Below are 20375 nucleotides of genomic sequence, written 5' to 3' on the forward strand. Positions count from 1 at the left end.
GAGGCAATGCCATCCAGGGGCCACAGAAACTGGTAAGCTGATCTATCCATATTCATGGTCGATATCACGGGTGTGCTCTCTCTAGGAGAGGAGAAAGACAATAAAACTTGGGGCCCATAACTGCTGAGCGCAGAGCTGCATTATGCTTGCAGTCTGGATGGTTGCCTAAGTACTTTGACTCGAAAAAGGGTTTTTTGATGCACAGGTCTTTGCGTGACAGTAAAGGAGTAGTTGCCGCAGACGAAGTACGTGAGATTATCAGAGAAGAGCATCTTCCATCCGTTTGTCTTCGTCACCGTGATGGGGCATCTCTGGATTGAGTGCCTCCAGAGGCGCCAAGCAGTCTGTCCCATGACTGCTTGTGATCCGGCCATTCGCCACTGCAGGAAGTCCTTTCCCGTCAGCTGCCTTGGTCATGTAGACTGGTAGACAGACGTGGCTGCCCTCTTAGGGGCCCCTGGTGCACCACGTGCCGGTGAGTCCCATCAGAATGTGGGGTGGCTCTCCGCCCACTCATCTCGACCACTGCCCGTCCTTGACCACCGATTCGGCGCATTGCTTGCTGCAGACGACATCCGAAATTGGTTCCCACGCATTGTGCTGTGCTCCTCAATTCACCACCTGTACGTTACTAATGCGAACCCTATCGGTTGTCTTCCCAAAGTGTCGACTGATATAACAATTGTTCAACAACACTGCACAAAAATTATTATTGCAAAGACATACGGGAGTTTTCTTTGACTTTATAGAAATCCCAACTGGTTTACATAGAAAAATAAAATAAACAATGGAATTCCACATTCTCAGGGATTATATAATATCTAGAATTCTTTCTCTATGAGACATAGGACAGATAACTATTCATAAACGATTAATAGTCTTATGAACTTCCAATGACGTATAATTATTTAATGGCTCTTTTAGACAACTAGTCACGTGTATACAGACTTTTGGAAATTATACTGTCGCGATTACCACCACCAGATAGAAAGAAGAAAATAAAGAACATGGATATGACTGTGTATTCTAAAAGAAAAACTGATTTCAGTGCAGGTATTTATCCTAGCACACACACTAGTTATTGAAAATTTTAAGAAACTGTACCCATCACCAAATCTTCTGTCTAACTACAAGCATTGAATCCGATGGCTAACTATTGTGCTTAGTGTGCCCTCTGTTTCAATGAGGTCGTCAAGGATTTCCTGCACTCGTCCTGTCAACATTTTGAAACCAAACACAAAACTTAAGGCGACAGCATGATAGCTACATATCTCACGAGACTGAACAAAAGAAACGATAGAGAAAAATACTGGCAACACATATACTTTTGGGAAGTACACTTTTCGCTGTGTGTGCTGACGTGCTGATGCGGTGTCTCGCCGCAGGGCTTGTGGCAGCTGTCAGTGGGGGTATGTGCTCTGGGTCGCCATCTTGCTTCTGAACGACCATTTTATTGTACTGTGTGGAACTGGGGACCTAGAAACGACGGAGAGGCTTCGTCACCGCTGTAGCTCTCTGTGGTACACAACAGGCTACAGCAGTCCACTCACCCCACCGCCGTCCCACACCAAACCCAGGGTTATTGTGCGGGTCGGCCCCCAGTGGACCTTCCTGGGAACGTCTGACACAAGACGCGTGTAACCCCAATGTTTGCGTGGTAGAGTAATTATGGTATACATGTACGTGGGGAAAGTGTTTGCGCAGCAATCGCCGACATCGTGTAACTGAGGCAGAATAAGGGGAACCAGCCCGCATTCACCGAGGCAAATAGAAAACCGCCTTAAAAACCATCCACAGACTGGCCGGCACACCAGACCTCGACACTAATCCGCTGGGCGGATTCGTGCCGGGGATCGGGAAGCCTTCCCGCCCGGAAAGCAGTGCGTTTGACCGCACGGCTAACAGTGTGGGCTGAACGATAATTACTGAAACTTACAGATATCCGTTAGACGATCGCCAGGCTTATACAAAACAACACATCCTCTCCCTATTAATGTATCACCTTTTGGGCGAGTTTACAGGAAGACCTTGTTTTGCTTCTGCCTCTTAGTCGACTTCTAGTCACGACGTTATCGAAGAGATGTAATTCACACGCACCCACATGTATTCGCTGCATGATGTCACTCTATCGAACAGTCACGTCCGCAGACGAAGCGCTGTTGCGAATAATTCTCGATTGAAACGAGGATAGACCCAACGCTACAGTCCCGTGGGACGGTACAGTGGCCTCTTTAGCATCATAGTCTTATAAAATAGGAGTACAACGCTACCCACGCGTGGCCACGGCAATGTGAGACTCTCTCTAAAACTGGCACAACGCAACAGAGGCGTGCCCAAATTCACTCAAAAGAGCAAGCTCCTCCCCAATGTCATCAACGACTCAAACCTGTCCGAGATTCCACACACAATAAAGCAAATCTGGAACCTTCATACTTAGATAAGATGGCAACGCTCCCATGTAACAGTAAGCCGTTAGTTGGGAGTGATAAGCCATCCCACAGATACTTATGTATACCGCACCACTAATGACTTCTAAGTCTTGAATAACAACATGTTGAGGATGGCCGTTATTGTCGACCGTCCGAACAGTAAAAATATAACTCACATAAAAATGTAGTACTACTTATACTTCATTATTATTTAGACCTATTTGCAAAACTAATTAATTTAATCCTAACATATTTCAGCGAAGAAAATCTTATTGTATGACATTTTTATATGTGATGTCTGGTCTTCGCCGACTCGACACCGCATATAGCTTGATCTGACAGCGCAAAAGAAAGTTCCATGCGGCTTTTCCTTACTAGTCACACACTAATAGTGCCTAGAGAAACGATCAAAGCATCGTCCCTTGTCACGTCCATCGGACACGCTCCAGTCTCGCCTCCTATCCGAGTCCTGTCCACTATAATGTCGTCCTCCAGCACAGCACCATCTTGGTAGGATGTAATTGCGCATATGCTCTCTGTTGGTTCCACATCATGTACCCTGCTGCCAGTTTCTTTGCGGGAAACTCTTGTACATCGTTCCTTCTGACGCTGCCTCAATTCTGTGTGCGATCTGTCCCTGTATGGGCTTGCTAGTTTTTATGTTACTTACACTGAGAAATAAACTGAAATAGTGCTACATCAAAATGCAGTGACTTGTACAACAGGTGCTATCTTCCCGAATATTTGGCGAAATGATTCGTTAAGTGAGGTTTACTGCCAAACTGCGTGATGACAGGCAACTTCTCATGAATGTAATCCAAGTCTGTTATTCTATAGAAATTTTAAAACAACCATATAATTACAAAAATGCGACGTCTATAACGTGTTCAAGATGCCGACAAAATTGCTTACACCGTTTTTACGACGAATATCATCCCACCATTTGTAGCTCATCGATTGTTAAAAAAAAAAGCATTTAATTTTATATACAGAGTTCTCATCTATACCCTGTTAATTACAGTCGATTCCTGGAAATTTATTTGCAATTCCAAATTTTCCTGTGCCTTTCCTTTCCGTTTCTTTTATGAAAATATTGATAAGCACAATCCATTGAGCAGTATTTCGGTTCTTCCTTGGTGAAAGGCGTGTATGAAGCGTCTCTCGTGCACTACTATGGTATGTGTTCGCCCTGTCTGCAATATTTTTACGCTGTGGCGGTTCACTTTCCCACTTACATGATATGTAGCCTAATCACGGAACACTAAAGGTGAAAGCAAATCACTATCATCGATCTCCACTCCCAGAACGATTTCACAAAGCTCTACACGTTGTTATTGATCGCCATCATGAATGGTTTGGAGTAATTTCAATACTGTATAGATTTAAACAGAATCGCTGCCACAAAAGCGCCAGAAAGGCACTATACTATTGGTTAAATGTGGACAATGTGCAACTCAGTTTGAGCTCACTGAGTGTCTTAAACGACGACATGGGAGCGACCTGTGATTTCCTATTACACCAAACAATCAGTGCCTAGGAAGCTGAAACTCCCCTGCTGATGCCAACGACGAATGGTCTGAACTGCACAACTTGTAGTGCTGTACTTTCAACGAAATTCGTACTGCACGGTTACAACTGAGTTGTTCCAATTGAAAGAGAGAAAGAAAAACGCATTTTGTTACCTTGTTATAGTCATCTAGACTCGACGCACAGAGGGCAATGAACGAGCGAGCAAGCTAACTGCGCCAGGGAGACTTCTACCGGCAACCACATGAACCGGAAACTTATAACTTGCGCCAAGATAAACTTTTAGCTACTATACCTGGGACCATTGCCTTTCTCGAACAAGTGCTCTACAACTTTATCTACCCAAGTACTACTCACGACCCTTCCTCACATCTTTACTTCCGCAAGTACCTCATCTCCTACCTACTTTGGTAAAGCACTTGGTCGCAAAACGGAAAGGTCCCGTGCTCGAGTCAAGGTCTGACACACTGTTTTAATTTCCAAGAAGTATAATATCATTGTTTACACCGTTCAGCGTGAAAGATTCAATCTAGAAACAATCCCACGTGCTCTAGCTGAGCTATGTCTCTGCAACAGCCTTCTTCCAGAGTGCTGGTCCTGCAAGTTTCGCTGGATAACTTCGGTGAAGTTTGGAAGGTAGGCGATGAGGTAGCCGCAAAAGTAAAGCTGTTAGGACGGGCCGTGAGTATCGCTAGGGTAGTTCATTTAAGGAAATAGCAGTAACTTATATGCTTTTCTGCACGTAACAGAGTTATGAAAGTTGTAAAATGAAGTCAATGGAATTTCGAACAGAATTCTGGAGATTTCTTCTGATTTAATAATTAATGTTATTAGTGATACATTTAACATTTTATTAGCAAAACCGGTTTTCCATCCTTATTAAAAATCCATCTCAGTTTGAAAACAATAGCAGCATCCTCACATGTAGCCTGTCAACGGCCGTGGATACACCGGTTGCCGTCAGATCACCGCAGTTAACGTCCGCCGGGTGTGGCCAGTACTTGGATGGGCGACCGCCCGAAACGTCTCGCGCCGTTGACAATTACTCCTTTGCCTTTGCGACAGAGGGGACAGGGCGGGTGGTGGTGTGAAGTCTCTGACCACCAGTCTTTGTGCCAGTGTTCTTTATTGAATTCCAAGCACCTCCTCGGAGTCTCAGGATGCGAGCGCGTTCGACACTATTGACAGTGATCTGTCCGTCGGATGGGGACGTTAAGATAGGCCGACGCGTGGTGTTCTTCGAGTGCCTGGTTGCACCTTCTCCTTTATCTTATCACCTTCGACATGGACATGACACTACATTACGCACACACAATTACAACCATCTAAACGTAACAGATACGCTTCGCAGGCGCAAAGGATAGGGAAAACCTTTCCAGTTAGGCAGCTAAAACCTGCCGTTCGGGTGACTGATGTTATTCGTGCATGAAGCTGTGAATAGCTCAGAAAAACTCTGAATATGTACCCACACAATTTTTCCTATTTGCTCAGTAACATCAAATGTGTGGCACGTACTAAAATAAATTTTAAATGTGAATTAAAATAACGTCTTCTTGACAACTCATTCAATAACAGAGGTGAAATTGCGAGGTGCCGGGGCTAGTAGTGTATTTAACACTAAATTCTTCTAGAATCTTCATATATAAATGATTCTCTAAGACCCCCTTTTCTAACTCCGACTTTTGCCGTTGCACGTGGATTAAAAAGAAACGCGAACTGACAGTAATCGATCCTGCAAGTGGAGTAGAAACGAGTTTGGCACCGGCAATAATTTAATTTGATAAATAAGTTAAATAAAGGAAAGTTTCATTAGCGTAGTGAGAAATGAAAGGGTTGCTCTACCGATTAACAGAATGAAAGTTCTGTCCAAAATAACAATATGATTTATTATGACTAAACTCAAAATAATAAACAAAACACATGAAACATTTACAATACATCAAATTGGCTCAATTTGGATACTTAAATAAATGCTGTGAAGGTGAAGTTGGCCCTAAACTAGATTGTGACATTTATGACGAAGTGGTATATGGAGCCAATTCCTTGCAACTCAAATATTAAGAGAAACACACAGCCAACGCAACATTAACTGCTGCTACAGTAGTGAGAACTCAGACAATAAACACCCAAGACAGAACAAAGTTAGAAAAAAGACGAACAGGCGCGCTCTGCTGAGCTCTGATTATCACCTAGGAAAATCCCTAATCTGCCGCTGCTGCGGACATCCATTACCAAGCTGTCTTCTTAACTGCAAGAACACGATCTGGCGTAGCGGAGGCGATGGCTGTTTGCTTCGACGTCCCATTGTGGTGATGATAATGTCGCAAGTATAGCCCCAAACAAATTATCCTGGTCTGGTTGTCCCAGACTAAACGCTTCCTAGCAATACAAATGCGCCTCTGAGGGAGACGAAGAAGGCTCGCCACACAATCACTGACAGTACAGTGATTGATTTTTAACAAGCGAAGTCACACAGTAACTCTGATACAGTCAACTTTAGCCAAAACTGCTCAAGACAGACAACATAGGCCGCTTGTACGCAGAACGCTCAATTGTCAGCTGTACTCAGAAAGTAACGTTGAAGTCGAAACTTCAGCAACTTCGTCAAAAAGTTACAATTAAATAAAAGTATATTAGACAGCCAACGGAAGGCAGGCTGTCCAGAGCAGCGAGAGCTCAGTCTTGTAACCTACTCCAACCGAATGGCGAGAGCCGACTCCCACAAGAGCACCCGTACAAACTGAACACAGAACATTCCTGCCCCCACGACAGTGGCTGTGGTTAAACGTTCCAATCAGCAACTCGAAAACCAGCGGAAAATTCCACTCTATTGCCGAAGCACTACCATTCCACCAATGGGGATTCTTGGCGCCAATTTCTGCGCCGATTTTGCTACGTCACGGAGCTATGCCCTGAGCAAGCCAATCATAGTTACGATTTTGCAGAAAACGCGGGATTTTGCCCGCCAAGACTGCCTGGGAACACAAGTCATTCCCACGCCTCACTGGTAGCCCGACAGAAAGTGTTTTCGCTTAGTTTCTGCGAAGTAACGGAATCTCTAGCCCAGCTGCTCCTTCAGGCCCCTGCGGGCGTGTCTCCGCCGCTCTTATGACAATGTCGACGTCTGGAAAGCATCCACTCGACTCCCTCACACCCATCGGCTTAACCCTTTCAAGATCAGCATTGCCCGCCTGTCACCAGACCACTCGGGTGACGAGAGACGCTGCGTGGGAAGTCCACATGTGAAGGAATAGCGACTTTTCACCGCATGCAATTAGAGAGGAAGATCGAATTACTCAGACTAAGATAGAAATATGAGAGGGGGCTCATGCCACCTCTCAAAATGAAACTAGAAGGTAGTTATATGTCTTATTACAAGACATGTTTCCTTTTATTGGTAAGTTTCCGAACGTTTCTCAGATAACGTCTCTAATGCCGAAGTCTAATACGTTCAGCTTTAAACCACTGTCCTATCCACTAATCTGTAGAGGAGCAGAACAGATAGAATTCATGTAGACACAGCTGAATGAGTGACTCAATCTACAACATTTCAATAGATACCGTACAAAATATCTGTGGAACACATAATTAAACAGTTCAATTCCTTAACGTCAACGTAGTTACTAAAGATAAGCAAGAGGCATTGTAGTCAAACAGCACACCAGTGAGCCCACTCTATCCTAAGTCTGAGTGATTTCTGTTTATTTTCTAGGGTGGTGTTCAGAGCGAAAGGACTGTTTGTTGGTCTAGCTAACTGGCAGAAAAGTCACCAACTGAACTTTGTGACAGATGCTCTCTGTGAACCCAAACTGTCGTTCATCCTAAAGTGTAAGTACCACTCAATTGTGAAATGTGTGATAGGGAATTCCTCAGGAAAAATAAAACGACTCTTTTATTCGGTTTCATAGCATGCGGAAGATCTAATTTCAGTTCTTCGTAAGGTTTTTAAATGGTTAAACCTTATATCAGTACTGATCAAACGAGTAGGCTCCGTGACCGAGAAAACGGACTCGTATTATAGAGGACAGAGGTTAAAAGTCCGATATAGCCATTTTTATTTATAGCATTGAAGTTTTGCTTATTGCATGAGAGATTTTTGCGTCAAAAATACCTCGGCCAACAATCCCTCGGCCAATTCCTTTCGTTGCTCTTTCTTTTCCTGACCTAGAGGTTGGTCCCTAAAGTCCTCGATTTCGACAGGATTCTTGATCTATCGAAATTCTGTGCCTAGTAAAGTGGCGCAGTGATTAATGCAATGGAGTCGCTTTCGGAAGGAGCAAGACTGTAATCCTTGCTTAGTCATTAGTCCTGAACTGCTTAATGTCTTTGTCGGTATGGTTTAACTGATAAGAACGTAGACTGTTTTCTTCCTCAATCCGAGTTAGAGTCGCGTCGCTAAAAACCTTATCGTCGCCAGGACTTTAAACCTTTATCTTCCTTCCTTTCGAAATTTTGTATCACATATTATAGTATTTGCTTTGTAACGAAGATAGAAACGTAAATCAGCAGTGCATATGCACCGGTTCTGGTATCGCACAAAACACTTTTCCTGCCTCTGATAATGAACAGTACTTTACACATTCCTTGTCTAACGAGATAGCTTTACTGTTTGCATAAGTTACCAGGTTTTTCCTGTATATGTCTACCGCGACAATGCAAGTTGCAGTGCTGTGAAGACCACTTGGCCAGCTCAGAAAGAGAACAGGTTACTGATTAGTTACACTTGACCCCACGATGTATCGCCACACGTGAATATGAAAGAAGCTATTAACACTAAGTTCAGATTATGATTTCTTCGACTCCAACAGACACGTTCACATAATATAAAAAAAGTGGAAAATATCAACGAATAAGTGCAACGTGAAATGCGCAAACACAATATTGCTAAAATATTTACCAGTGAAACTGTGAACTGTGCTCGAAAGACTCTCCTTTCATCCTGTTCCCTACTGCAGATGTTTTTACAATGCTACACGCCCCTAATTAAAGTATTATACTCCTTCTCGCTTCTATTCTTATGTCTCTAAGGCTTCTCGAAACCGTTTCCTTCTCATTTACTATAAAGAAGTTTCTTCTAAACCAATTTTCTGCTTCTTCTGTTGTCGCAGGAACCATCTACCGGGTATCAGCATCACTGTGTCTTTAACAAAAGTGATAATATTATTTGCAAACACCACTGCCCTTGCTTCTGACGAGTGGTATGATAAACTACTTCCGAGAAGTGGTAGGGTAAATTATTTATAAAAATGAAGATTGAAAGAGGGAGTAACACAGAACCATCACGTACCAAGTAAAATAAATTTTAAATATTGCTATGGCAATTCTTCTCATTGCAGACGTGACTGTGAGTTCAGTTCCAGAGAACCCGGACGAAGAGGCGTTAGTCTCGTTCTGCCGTAAGTTGTGTAGCTTAAAGAATCTACATGTGAAATACTCTGATTGCTCACAGACTGGAGCCGATAACCCGAATCAACCAGACGTTACACGACGTGAAACGGAGCTTTTAACATGCTCGACACAAGTGAACATATCGTGCAGGCAACTAAGCTCTAGGGAGTCTTCTGAACACCTATTCATTCGAACTTACTATTAATAAATCAATTTTAATCAATTCCCAGACTCTCAAGCACATAGAATGCGTACAACTTATAAGCGACTAGCCAAAAGGTATATGTTACCTTAACAATAAAGTCTTACTGTGCAAGATCTGTCTTCCGCAATGTTTGGCAATGTGGTCCTTCAGTATCCTGTATGCCTGAAGTCGTACATAGCATTTTCGTTAGCGCTTTTGGAGAGAAACTGAAAGTGTAGAAAAAATTCAAAAGATAGTAACTCCTAATCCATAAACTTTCCTGATAATCACGCATTCCAAAAAATCACAATATTCCGACAACTATCATCAACGTGTACTAACATTGCATTGTCATCAGTCTTACATCCTGCTCATTTTATTAGATTTCCTAACATTCATAAATAGGCACTTTGAAAAAAATCCAACTTCGTTTCAAGTGATAGTGCTGTCCATAACTGGAAAACGTCACAAAAGAAATATTTGTTTCCATATGGAACATTTTACTGTTGTACAGAATGGGTAACAGTTGTGTAGGTTTCCTTCTGTTGACGTTTATTTCTTAGTGGCTGTGCTTCTTTTATTTAGTCTAGTATCTGTAACAATGTAATCAGGCATATCACTTAAAACTATCCCCAGTTTTTCTTCAACGGATCTTCGGCATGTGGTGGTTACAACTGGAGGTAACTCAGCTACGAATTCCGTATAGAATCTGACAGGAATCCCGTCAAGTCCTGAAGCTTTGTTCAATTTCAGCGATTTTAGTTGTTAGCGCCACTGGTAGTAATATCTATATAATTGATTCCCAACCTGGGAGTAATTAGCCTGCCTTCTGACAGATAAAATTAAATTTTGTAGGTGGTGAAAACAAAATAGTTCAGCTGTGTTTCAATCGGGAAAAATTTTTTTTTATTACTGTTATCACTATTTCGTAGAACTCTAATACTGATTAGATAAATTACATTTTTTACAAATACCAGCATTAACACAAGACACTTTGCACTTCATAGCATGAGCCTATGATAGCAAAATTGAGATACATACATAACGTAGGCTTAAGGAGGAATACAACGGGAAATATAAACATTTATTTAAAAAATCTTTACAGCCGTATTTATTAATATAAAAACTAAAATTTTGCATGCGTCAAGCAAAAGAGCTGTGTTTTAACGAAAAAATACAAGAAAATATCCAGGATTAATATTTTGCCAGAAATTTGAATTTTTAATGTTTTTATCGTCTTTTTTATAAAAAGCCATAACTCAAATTCTAATCATGAAATTAATCTGAAACATTTATTGTAGTGTTCTGAGAAGGTTATAAGACCAATGAACTATAGTTATTAATTTATGGTACAAATTGTATCATTAACAGAGCTTTTAATTTTGCAGTCCAAAATTAATTTTTTAAACATAAAATCATCTAAAAAACAGAATGTAATTGCAGGAAACGTATTTTTTAGTTCCAGGGAGACAACAACATGTTGCGAACAGTTCCTGAAAATTTCATAGCATTAGCGCATATACTTTTTGAAAAAAAGGTTTCTAATAACGTAAAAAATGAAAAAAAATGAGGTGAAAAGATTTTCTTCTCATACTTCTACATGTAATAAGCTTACCTCAGTTTTAAAATCCTACATAATGATACTCTTCATCCTCCAGGTTTCTCTTCTCTCCTCTTCTAACCTGCTTGGCCTGCCGGACGGTGTGGTCGTGAGGTTCTAGGCGCTACAGTCTGGAGCCGAGCTACCGCTACGGTCGTAGGTTCGAATCCTGCCTCTGGCATGAATGTGTGTGATGTCCTTAGGTTAGTTAGGTTTAAGTAGTTCTAAGTTCTAGGGGATTGATAACCTCAGAAGTTAAGTCCCATAGTGCTCGAGCCATTTGAACCTGCCTGGCCTGTATTTGCAGGTAAGACACCGATCTATTAGCTTTCTTGGTCCTGCTTTCGTCGATGATGTAAAATGCTTTTGTTGTAAACACACCAGGATCTATACTAACTCTCTTCAACAATTCTGCCATTATTTCGTTACTATAACATTATCACAGACACCTATTTTGAGTAATTTAAGTCCACAGAATGTCCTTTTTGACCATCTAATCCAAATTAAATTATTGACGCTTTCATTTGCATTTTGTGTCTTCCCGTGAAAACATTTCCACAGTAAATCAGCCTTTGCAAGAAACCTGAATGTGGGCTTCATTGAATTCGTAACATGTTCTGGTAATGAGTGTTAATGTGAATACGTTTCATTTCTGTTGTTGAACTTACATAATCGTCTTTCGGACACAGATTCTACGTTGGTGTTTGGTCAGTGGACAGTTTGTGGAAAAAAATTGCCCACACAGCACGCCTCATTGCCTCTAAATTATGTGTTTTTCTCCTGATAGCTCCCCATAAAATAACTCAAGAGAATCAACTTATTTCAGAGTAAGCCTGCCTTTTTTCTTCTCCTAGCGATTTTCCGTTATCAAGTACTTCACCTTTCTTCTCTTTCAGCAAGCGACGAAGCCTACCATCAAATCTCTTTTGGATGTGGTCAACACATTACAACTTTTCTATTGTTGTATTGTACGGATTTTTATCTGTTACAGCTCTGAACGAAGAGGAGTCCCCATCACCAAGGTATTTAGTATATCTAAGACCATACTGGTCCTCAGATCTGGAGAACATCATCACAACTGCAGCAGTCTCCATGCCCCCACTTGAGCCACTATAATTTTTAGAGCATGCTACTGCATACTTTTCTCGTCACAGTTTCTCACTGTCTTCATTGTTGAACATTTTCCTTGTTGCACACTGGTGGCAGTATTTAGACAGAATTTCTACATGTAAAACTTTACCTAGGTCAATACCAATAACAGATGCAACTCCATACAGAGATGTGTGACCCCTTTTCATCCACATCCCATCTACAGACACACACAGGTCAGTAACATTTGTAGGAGATTCACTGTCATGAATATCTACCCCAGGATCTGTTTCTTTTTGGTTTATTTCCACCAGTTCCTTCACTGCTTTCTTTATAGAAACTCTGTCTGTATTGCATACAACATCAGACATTTCTTTATTTATTTTTCAAACTTTGCACAAGGTAGAGAGAGGCACGTTCAGAAAACTACACAATATATTACCTACTTCCCTGTCCTGTACAAGGCAACTCAGAGCATACGCTAACGTGAAATTGCTTTCATAGGTACCAGCGTCAGTTTTTTTGGAGGAGTAAAATGAAAATTCATAGCCACGAATTGCAGATTAATAAGTCTGAATCCGATGGAATCCATATCAACGTCATTCACGCACCTGTACAATTTTTGAGCCACAAGTTTCGATGCTGAAGCTGAGAACTTATGTTCTTCATTTCGAGCTGTTTCCTCTTTTTTGTTGGTAAACCTATTTCCATGAAACCTCCGTTTCCTAAACACAGTTTTTCCACCACCCATTATGCATAAATCTTGACTTCCACGTAAAGGTTTGCGAATTCAACCTTCCCCCTACTAACATGTATTCGCATTGTCAAAACGTAAATCAACCACATGCAAGAAGGTTTTCAGGCAGAGATAAAGATGTTAATCAAAGATATAGAAAGAAAATAGCCTTCAAACTGACAGAAATTCAGCTAAAGCAAGCAGGTTCCCAAATGTCGGAAAAGTCCTTCAAAGCAGAGTCAATCAGTTTAACAATTTAAAGGCATTCCTAAAGCTGCTATCAGGATAAAATTCACACACAACATAGATTAAACTGTGTAGATCAAGAAAATAATATTTTTGAAAAATCGATTTTTTGGACCAAAGTCCATTACATCCCCCCTTAAAAATCTCATGAAAATATCTTCTCCTGGTTGTAGGCAGTTCCCACAATAGTCCCGAAAATGCTTCGTAATTCATTTTACAACAAAAACTGAACCAATTGACAGCACAACAAAACACAATTAACCTGCTGCAAGGCCTATACTGTATTATTATTATTATTATTATTATTATTATTATTATACCAAGCAGGACATGCATACTCTGCTGCAGAATAACCTAGTGCCATTTCAGAGGTTCGTAGAGTTTCAGGTTGACTACCCCACTGTGATCCAGCCAGTTTATGTAGAAGATTGTGTCTGGTGGAAAGTTTTGACTTCCAATTCATTTAGTGTTTCTTGAAAGTAAGAGATCTGTTAAGTATGGTTCCTAGATATTTTGGGGCTTCATAGTGTTCCAGTTCAAGACCTAACCATACTATTTTCAATTTGCGACTAGCTCTCCTGTTTCTCAAATGAAAAGCACACACTTGTGTCTTTTTGGGATTTGATTTAACATGGTTTGTGATGTATTGTCTCAAAAGTTGTTTAAGGGCATTCGTGAGGTTGTTTTCCAGTGATTCAAAATCTGTGCTCTGGGTGGCTAGAGCAAGTTCATCGGCATACAAGAAGCTGCTAGTATTGAGTGCTTTGGGTTAGTCATTTGTGTATATGCTGGATAGAACAGGACCCAGCGCACTTCCCTGTGGGAGGCAGTTTTCTCTGTAGTCTCCATCGGCTACGCTGATCTTGGCAGTCGGCGAAGAACCTGCTTTTCTCCAAAAGAGTGTGTGTGAGCCTAGTTAGATTAGAATCGTTGGTCAGTTTGTAGACCCTGGCTAGTAATAGCTGGTAATAAGTCGAAAAATACCACTCTTGTCACCTTACGAGCTTCAAACCCAACTTCTATACACAGTGTGAGGTTTAGCAGCTGTCCACTACAGCTTTCGCCACGCCGAAATGCAGATTGCTGAGATATATATATATAAGGGTTCAGTTACAGGTGATAAGTGATTTAGAATCAATCTTTCCTGTTTCGTATAATTCAGCACATGCCAAATAGGTGGACATGTCAAATAGATGGACATAACTCTCAAAGACAACTGCAGAATCATATCAGGGTGTTTCACACCTATCGAACGGCTTTACCACCTCATAGGAATAGCACCACCTCCCGTTTGAAGAGAAATGGCCGTGAATAAGGAAAGAAAGAAAGTGGAGCAGGAGAGAACGTATCCTCTTTATAGGCACCCGCAGCGAATGAAGCGAAGGAGGAGTGGCCTGAGAACATCGATGGCATTTGGGACCATTTCTGGGAAAGCTAAGCTGCAGCTACGAAACGCTACGACCTGGCTCCCCTCTTGCTGGAATAGAGTTTCAGAAATCCTGCCTCATGACTACGGTGAGAAATAAATGATTTGGAAGTTCCTGAACATAGTGAGGTTTGGAATTGGCAGATCCAAGGCAATTTGGCAAGATAAGGCTGTGTTGATCAACATGATGTTCAGTCCAGCTGTCGAGAAGACCAGATTGTGCATCACATGCTTCAGTGGCAATTGTGTCCAGCATCCTGCACAGAATATGAACTTCATCAAGGAGCAGAAAATGTGTTGGAAGTGGCCAACAACTTAGTCATAACTGTGTAAATAATATGTATCTTTCTGATACGAGAATAAATAATAATAATAATAATAATTATTATTATTATTTCTCTTCCCTGGCTCAGGCGTTATGTCTGGTCAAAAATGGAGAGTGATGCAGACCTTGATCAAGCGTGACTTCCTTTTAACTGTACGGTATATGTTACATTGCATTTAGGAACTTTTGGGTAATTGAACATGTATCAATAATTACAGATTTCTGTAGTTGTATATATAAGTTTGGATGTAGCTGTATTGCGTTGATGTACTGGTGGATACTGTGTGGTATGACTCCTGTAGTTGATAGTATAATTGGTATAATGTCAACTTCATCCTGATGCCCCGTGTCCTTGACTTCCTCAGCCAGTTGGATGTATTTTTTCAATTTTTTATCCTGTTTTCTTCTATTTTTTATAAGTTGTTTTATAAGTTTATGTTGTAAGGCAAGCTGTTGATGTATTATTCTTGCTACATTGTCATGTCTTCTGAGGTATTCTGTATTTGCTAGTATTGTACATCCGCTTGTGATGTGATCTACTGTTTCTATTTGTTGTTTGCGAAGTCTGCATTTATCTGTTGTGGTATTGGGATCTTTAATAATATGCTTGCTGTAATATCTGGTGTTTATTGTTTGATCCTGTATCGCAATCATGAATTCTTCCGTCTCAATGTATATACTGCCTTTTCTTAGCCATGTGTTGGATGTATCTTGTTCGATGTGTGGCTGTGTTAGATGATACAGGTGCTTGCCATGTAGTGTTTTCTTTTTCCAATTTACTTTCTTCGTATCTGTTGATGTTACGTGATCTAAAGGGTTGTAGAAGTGGTTATGAAGTTGCAGTGGTGTAGCCGATGTATTTATATGAGTGATTGCTTTGTGTATTTTGCTATTTTCTGTTCGTTCTAGAAAGAATTTTCTTAAATTGTCTACCTGTCCATAATGTAGGTTTTTTATGTCGATAAATCCCCTTCCTCCTTCCTTTCTGCTTAATGTGAATCTTTGTATGTGATGTATTCTATATTTGTGGCATTGTGATCGTGTAAGTATATTGAGTGCTTCTAGGTCTGTGTTACTCCACCATTTCACTACTCCAAATGAGTAGGTCAATATTGGTATAGCATAAGTATTTATAGCTTTTGTCTTGTTTCTTGCTGTCAATTCTGTTATCAGTATTTGTTAGTCTTTGTCTATATTTTTCTTTTAGTTCTTCTTTAATATTTGTATTATCTATTCCTATTTTTTGTCTGTATCCTAGATATTTATAGGCATCTGTTTTTTCCATCGCTTCTATGCAGTCGCTATGGTTATCCAATATGTAATCTTCTTGTTTAGTGTGTTTTCCTTTGACTATGCTATTTTTCTTACATTTGTCTGTTCCAAAAGCCATATTTATATCATTGCTGAATACTTCTGTTATCTTTAGTAATTGGTTGAGTTGTTGATTTGTTGCTGCCAGTAGTTTTAGATCATCCATATATAGCAAATGTGTGATTTTGTGTTGGTATGTTCCAGTAATATTGTATCCATAATTTGTATTATTTAGCATGTTGGATAGTGGTTTCAGAGCAAGGCAGAACCAGAAAGAACTTAATGAGTCTCCTTGGTGTATTCCACGCTTAGTCTGTATTGGCTGTAATGTGATATTATTTGAACTTGTTTGGATATGAAGTGTGGTTTTCCAATTTTTCATTACTATGTTTAGGAACTGTATCAATTTAGGATCTACTTTGTGTATTTCCAATATTTGTAGTAACCATGAGTGGGGTACACTATCAAAAACGTTTTGGTAATCAATGTACGCATAGTGTAGTGATCTTCATTTAGTTTTAGCTTGATATGTCACCTCTCCATCTATTATCAGTTGCTCTTTACATCCTCGTGCTCCTTTGCAACAGACTTTTTGTTCTTCATTTATAATTTTGTTCTGTGTTGTATGTGTGATTAATTCCTGTGTAATGTCTGAAGTTAATATTTTGTATATTGTTGGTAGGCATGTTATGGGGCGATATTTAGCTGGGTTTGCTGTGTCTGCTTGATCTTTATGTTTCAGATAAGTTATACCATGTGTAAGTGTATCAGGGAATGTGTATGGCTCTGCAATGTAACTGTTAAATAATTTAGTGAGATGTGAATGTGTTTGAGGCGAATTTCTTTAGCCAGAAATTTGCTATTTTATCTTTTCCAGGGGCTTTCCAATTGTGAGTAGAATTAATTGCTCGGGTGACTTCATGTTGCAAAATTATCACTTCAGGCATTTGTGGTATCATCTTGTATGCGTCTGTTTCTGTTTGTATCCACCATGCATGCTTGTTATGCTGTACTGGGTTTGACCATATGTTGCTCCAGAAGTGTTCCATGTCTGTTATGTTTGGTGGGTTGTCTATTTTAATGTGTGTGTTATCTATTGTCTGATAAAATTTCTTTCGGTTTGTGTTGAATGTTTGGTTTTGTTTCCTTCTATTTTCACTTTTTTTGTATCTTCTAAGTCGTTTGGCCAATGCCTGTAATTTCTGCTTTTTGTCATCTAATTGCTCTATCGCTTCTTGTTGTGAGACTTTACCTAACCTTTTCCGTTTTTTGTCTGATATTTAATTTCTTATAAACTGTGTTAGCTGTCTGATGTCTTTTCTCAGTTTTTCTATTCTGATCTGTAGCCTGTGTTGCCATGCTGGTTTTGTGGGTTTCATCTATGTGTTGGTTTGTTCTGATCTCTGCCTAGTGTGTATATTAAGTGTAGTGAGAGCTCCTACATAAACCAGTAGTTGTAACTCTTCCATAGTTGCATTTTCATTTATTTTGTTGTGTATGATTGTGTTGATAGTTGTTATTGTTGTTTCGACTTGTGGGTTATTTGGTGATCTATGCAAGAATGGTCTAATGTCTGCATTTGTGTCTTTTTATTCTATATATGTTAGCTGAAATTTTTCTTCTATATCTAACATGTGTGTCACTTCATGTTCTATTTGTGCTTGTTCTGGAGGCTGTCTTAAGATTTCGTTTTCCTCTGATTGTTTAATTGATGCGTGGTGTTCTTTGTTTATTTGTTCTGGGATGTTTGAGTCAATTACTGTATTTTCTTTTTCTTCTGATTGCACATTATTTTGTTCCAGTATTTGTTATACTTGTTGTTTGATGTTTTCTAATTCTGACTGGGGCATCCTGTTATTTTTTTATTATTACACGGATCTGATCAGCTAGTTGTTGTTCTGTTAAAAATTTTAATTCTGGGTATCTGGTAATAAATGTTGTGTATACTTGTGATCTGTATCCAGTTGTGTTGGTTGCTAAGTTTGTTGCTTGGTAATAACAGAACATGAGGTGTCGGTTAACTACATCTGACGATCTCATCCTCTGTCTTTGCTTTCCTTCTAGGGTGGTTGCAGGAAGAGGAAAACACCTCTATTTGGATTTAAATCATTTTCCGTGTGGCTAGCAGTGTCGTTACCATTGTGGACGGGCATAGGGTTCAAGTGTCGTCCCCAACCATGACAGCGCTTGTCCGAGGCTTCATTAGTTCTATCACACTAAAAGGGGGGTTAGCCCTATTAGTGGTTTGTTCCTTTCGTCGCCTTTTACGACTGGCAGAACATACAGAAGGCCTATTCTTTTCCCGGGCCTCCACGGGTTTTATTATTATTATTTCATCATTATTACTGGCAGTGGTCAGACATAAAGCACTGGCAGTATGAAGTCTTCCAAATTCCACCAGTCTCAAAGTAAGGAGTCCAGAAATTAAATGATGTTTAATGCACACATTATAACGTAGTTAATTTTTAATGGGGGTGCTAAGCATGGGTGAAATAACTGTCACTAGACACCGGAGTGGTGCAGAGGATGCATGTTTTGTAGCAAGTGTGTACTCCTTTCTGAGAAGGAATTGTAAGTAGCACTCGCGATACACTGAGAATTACTTCATCATTCTGTAAAACAGATTGCTATAAATAAACACCCCCCCCATGAACCATGGACCTTGCCGTTGGTGGGGAGGCTTGCGTGCCTCTGCGATACAGATGGCCGTACCGTAGGTGCAACCACAACGGAGGGGTATCTGTTGAGAGGCCAGACAAACATGTGGTTCCTGAAGAGGGGCAGCAGCCTTTTCAGTAGTTGCAGGGGCAACAGTCTGGATGATTGACTGATCTGGCTTCGTAACATTAACCATAACGGCCTTGCTGTGCTGGTACTGCGAACGGCTGAAAGCAAGGGGAAACTACAGCCGTAATTTTTCCCGAGGACATGCAGCTCTACTGTATAATTAAATGATGATGGCGTCCTCTTGGGTAAAATATTCCGGAGGTAAAATAGTCCCCCATTCGGATCTCCGGGCGGGGACTACTCGGGAGGACGTCGTTATCAGGAGAAAGAAAACTGGCGTTCTACGGATCGGAGCGTGGAATGTCAGATCCCTTAATCGGGCAGGTAGGTTAGAAAATTTAAAAAGGGAAATGGATAGGTTAAAGTTAGATATAGTGGGAATTAGTGAAGTTCGGTGGCAGGAGGAACAAGACTTTTAGTCAGGTGATTACAGGGTTATAAATACAAAATCAAATAGGGGTAATGCAGGAGTAGGTTTAATAATGAATAAAAAAAATAGGAGTGCGGGTTAGCTACTACAAACAGCATAGTGAACGCATTATTGTGGCCAAGATAGACACAAAGCCCATGCCTACTACAGTAATACAAGTTTATATGCCAACTACCTCTGCAGATGATGAAGAAATAGATGAAATGTATGACGAGATAAAAGAAATTATTCAGGTAGTGAAGGGAGACGAAAATCTAATAGTCATGGGTGACTGGAATTCGTCAGTAGGAAAAGGGAGAGAAGGAAACATAGTAGGTGAATATGGATTGGGGGGAAGGAATGAAAGAGGAAGCCGCCTTGTAGAATTTTGCACAGAGCGTAACTTAATCATAGCCAACACTTGGTTCAAGAATCATAAAAGAAGGTTGTATACCTGGAAGAATCCTGTAGATACTAAAAGGTATCAGATAGATTACATAATGGTAAGACAGAGATTTAGGAACCAGGTTTTAAATTGTAAGACATTTCCTGGGGCAGATGTGGATTCTGACCACAATCTATTGGTTATGAACTGCAGATTGAAACTAAAGAAACTGCAAAAAGGTGGGAATTTAAGGAGATGGGACCTGGATAAACTGAAAGAACCAGAGGTTGTAGAGAGTTTCAGGGAGAGCATAAGGGAACAATTGACAGGAATGGGGGAAAGAAATACAGTAGAAGAAGAATGGGTAGCTCTGAGGGATGAAGTAGTGAAGGCAGCAGAGGATCAAGTAGGTAAAAAGACGAGGGCTAATAGAAATCCTTGGGTAACAGAAGAAATATTGAATTTAATTGATGAAAGGAGAAAATATAAAAATGCAGTAAATGAAGCAGGCAAAAAGGAATACAAACGTCTCA

General features: G+C 40.4%; 1 protein-coding gene across 1 annotated transcript in view; it reads left to right on the top strand.

Annotated features, from left to right (window-relative positions):
• The window catches only part of LOC126176597 (homeobox protein B-H1-like), a 521496-nt gene that overhangs the window by 244 nt on the left and 500877 nt on the right, over positions 1-20375 (top strand). The window contains exon 2 of the mRNA XM_049923758.1: positions 9293-9352. Within this exon, the coding sequence (XP_049779715.1) occupies positions 9293-9352 (60 nt within the window). The remainder of the gene's footprint in view (positions 1-9292; positions 9353-20375) is intronic.

Source organism: Schistocerca cancellata, chromosome 3, assembly GCF_023864275.1.
Source record: "Schistocerca cancellata isolate TAMUIC-IGC-003103 chromosome 3, iqSchCanc2.1, whole genome shotgun sequence".
Taxonomy (NCBI): Eukaryota; Metazoa; Arthropoda; class Insecta; order Orthoptera; family Acrididae; genus Schistocerca; species Schistocerca cancellata.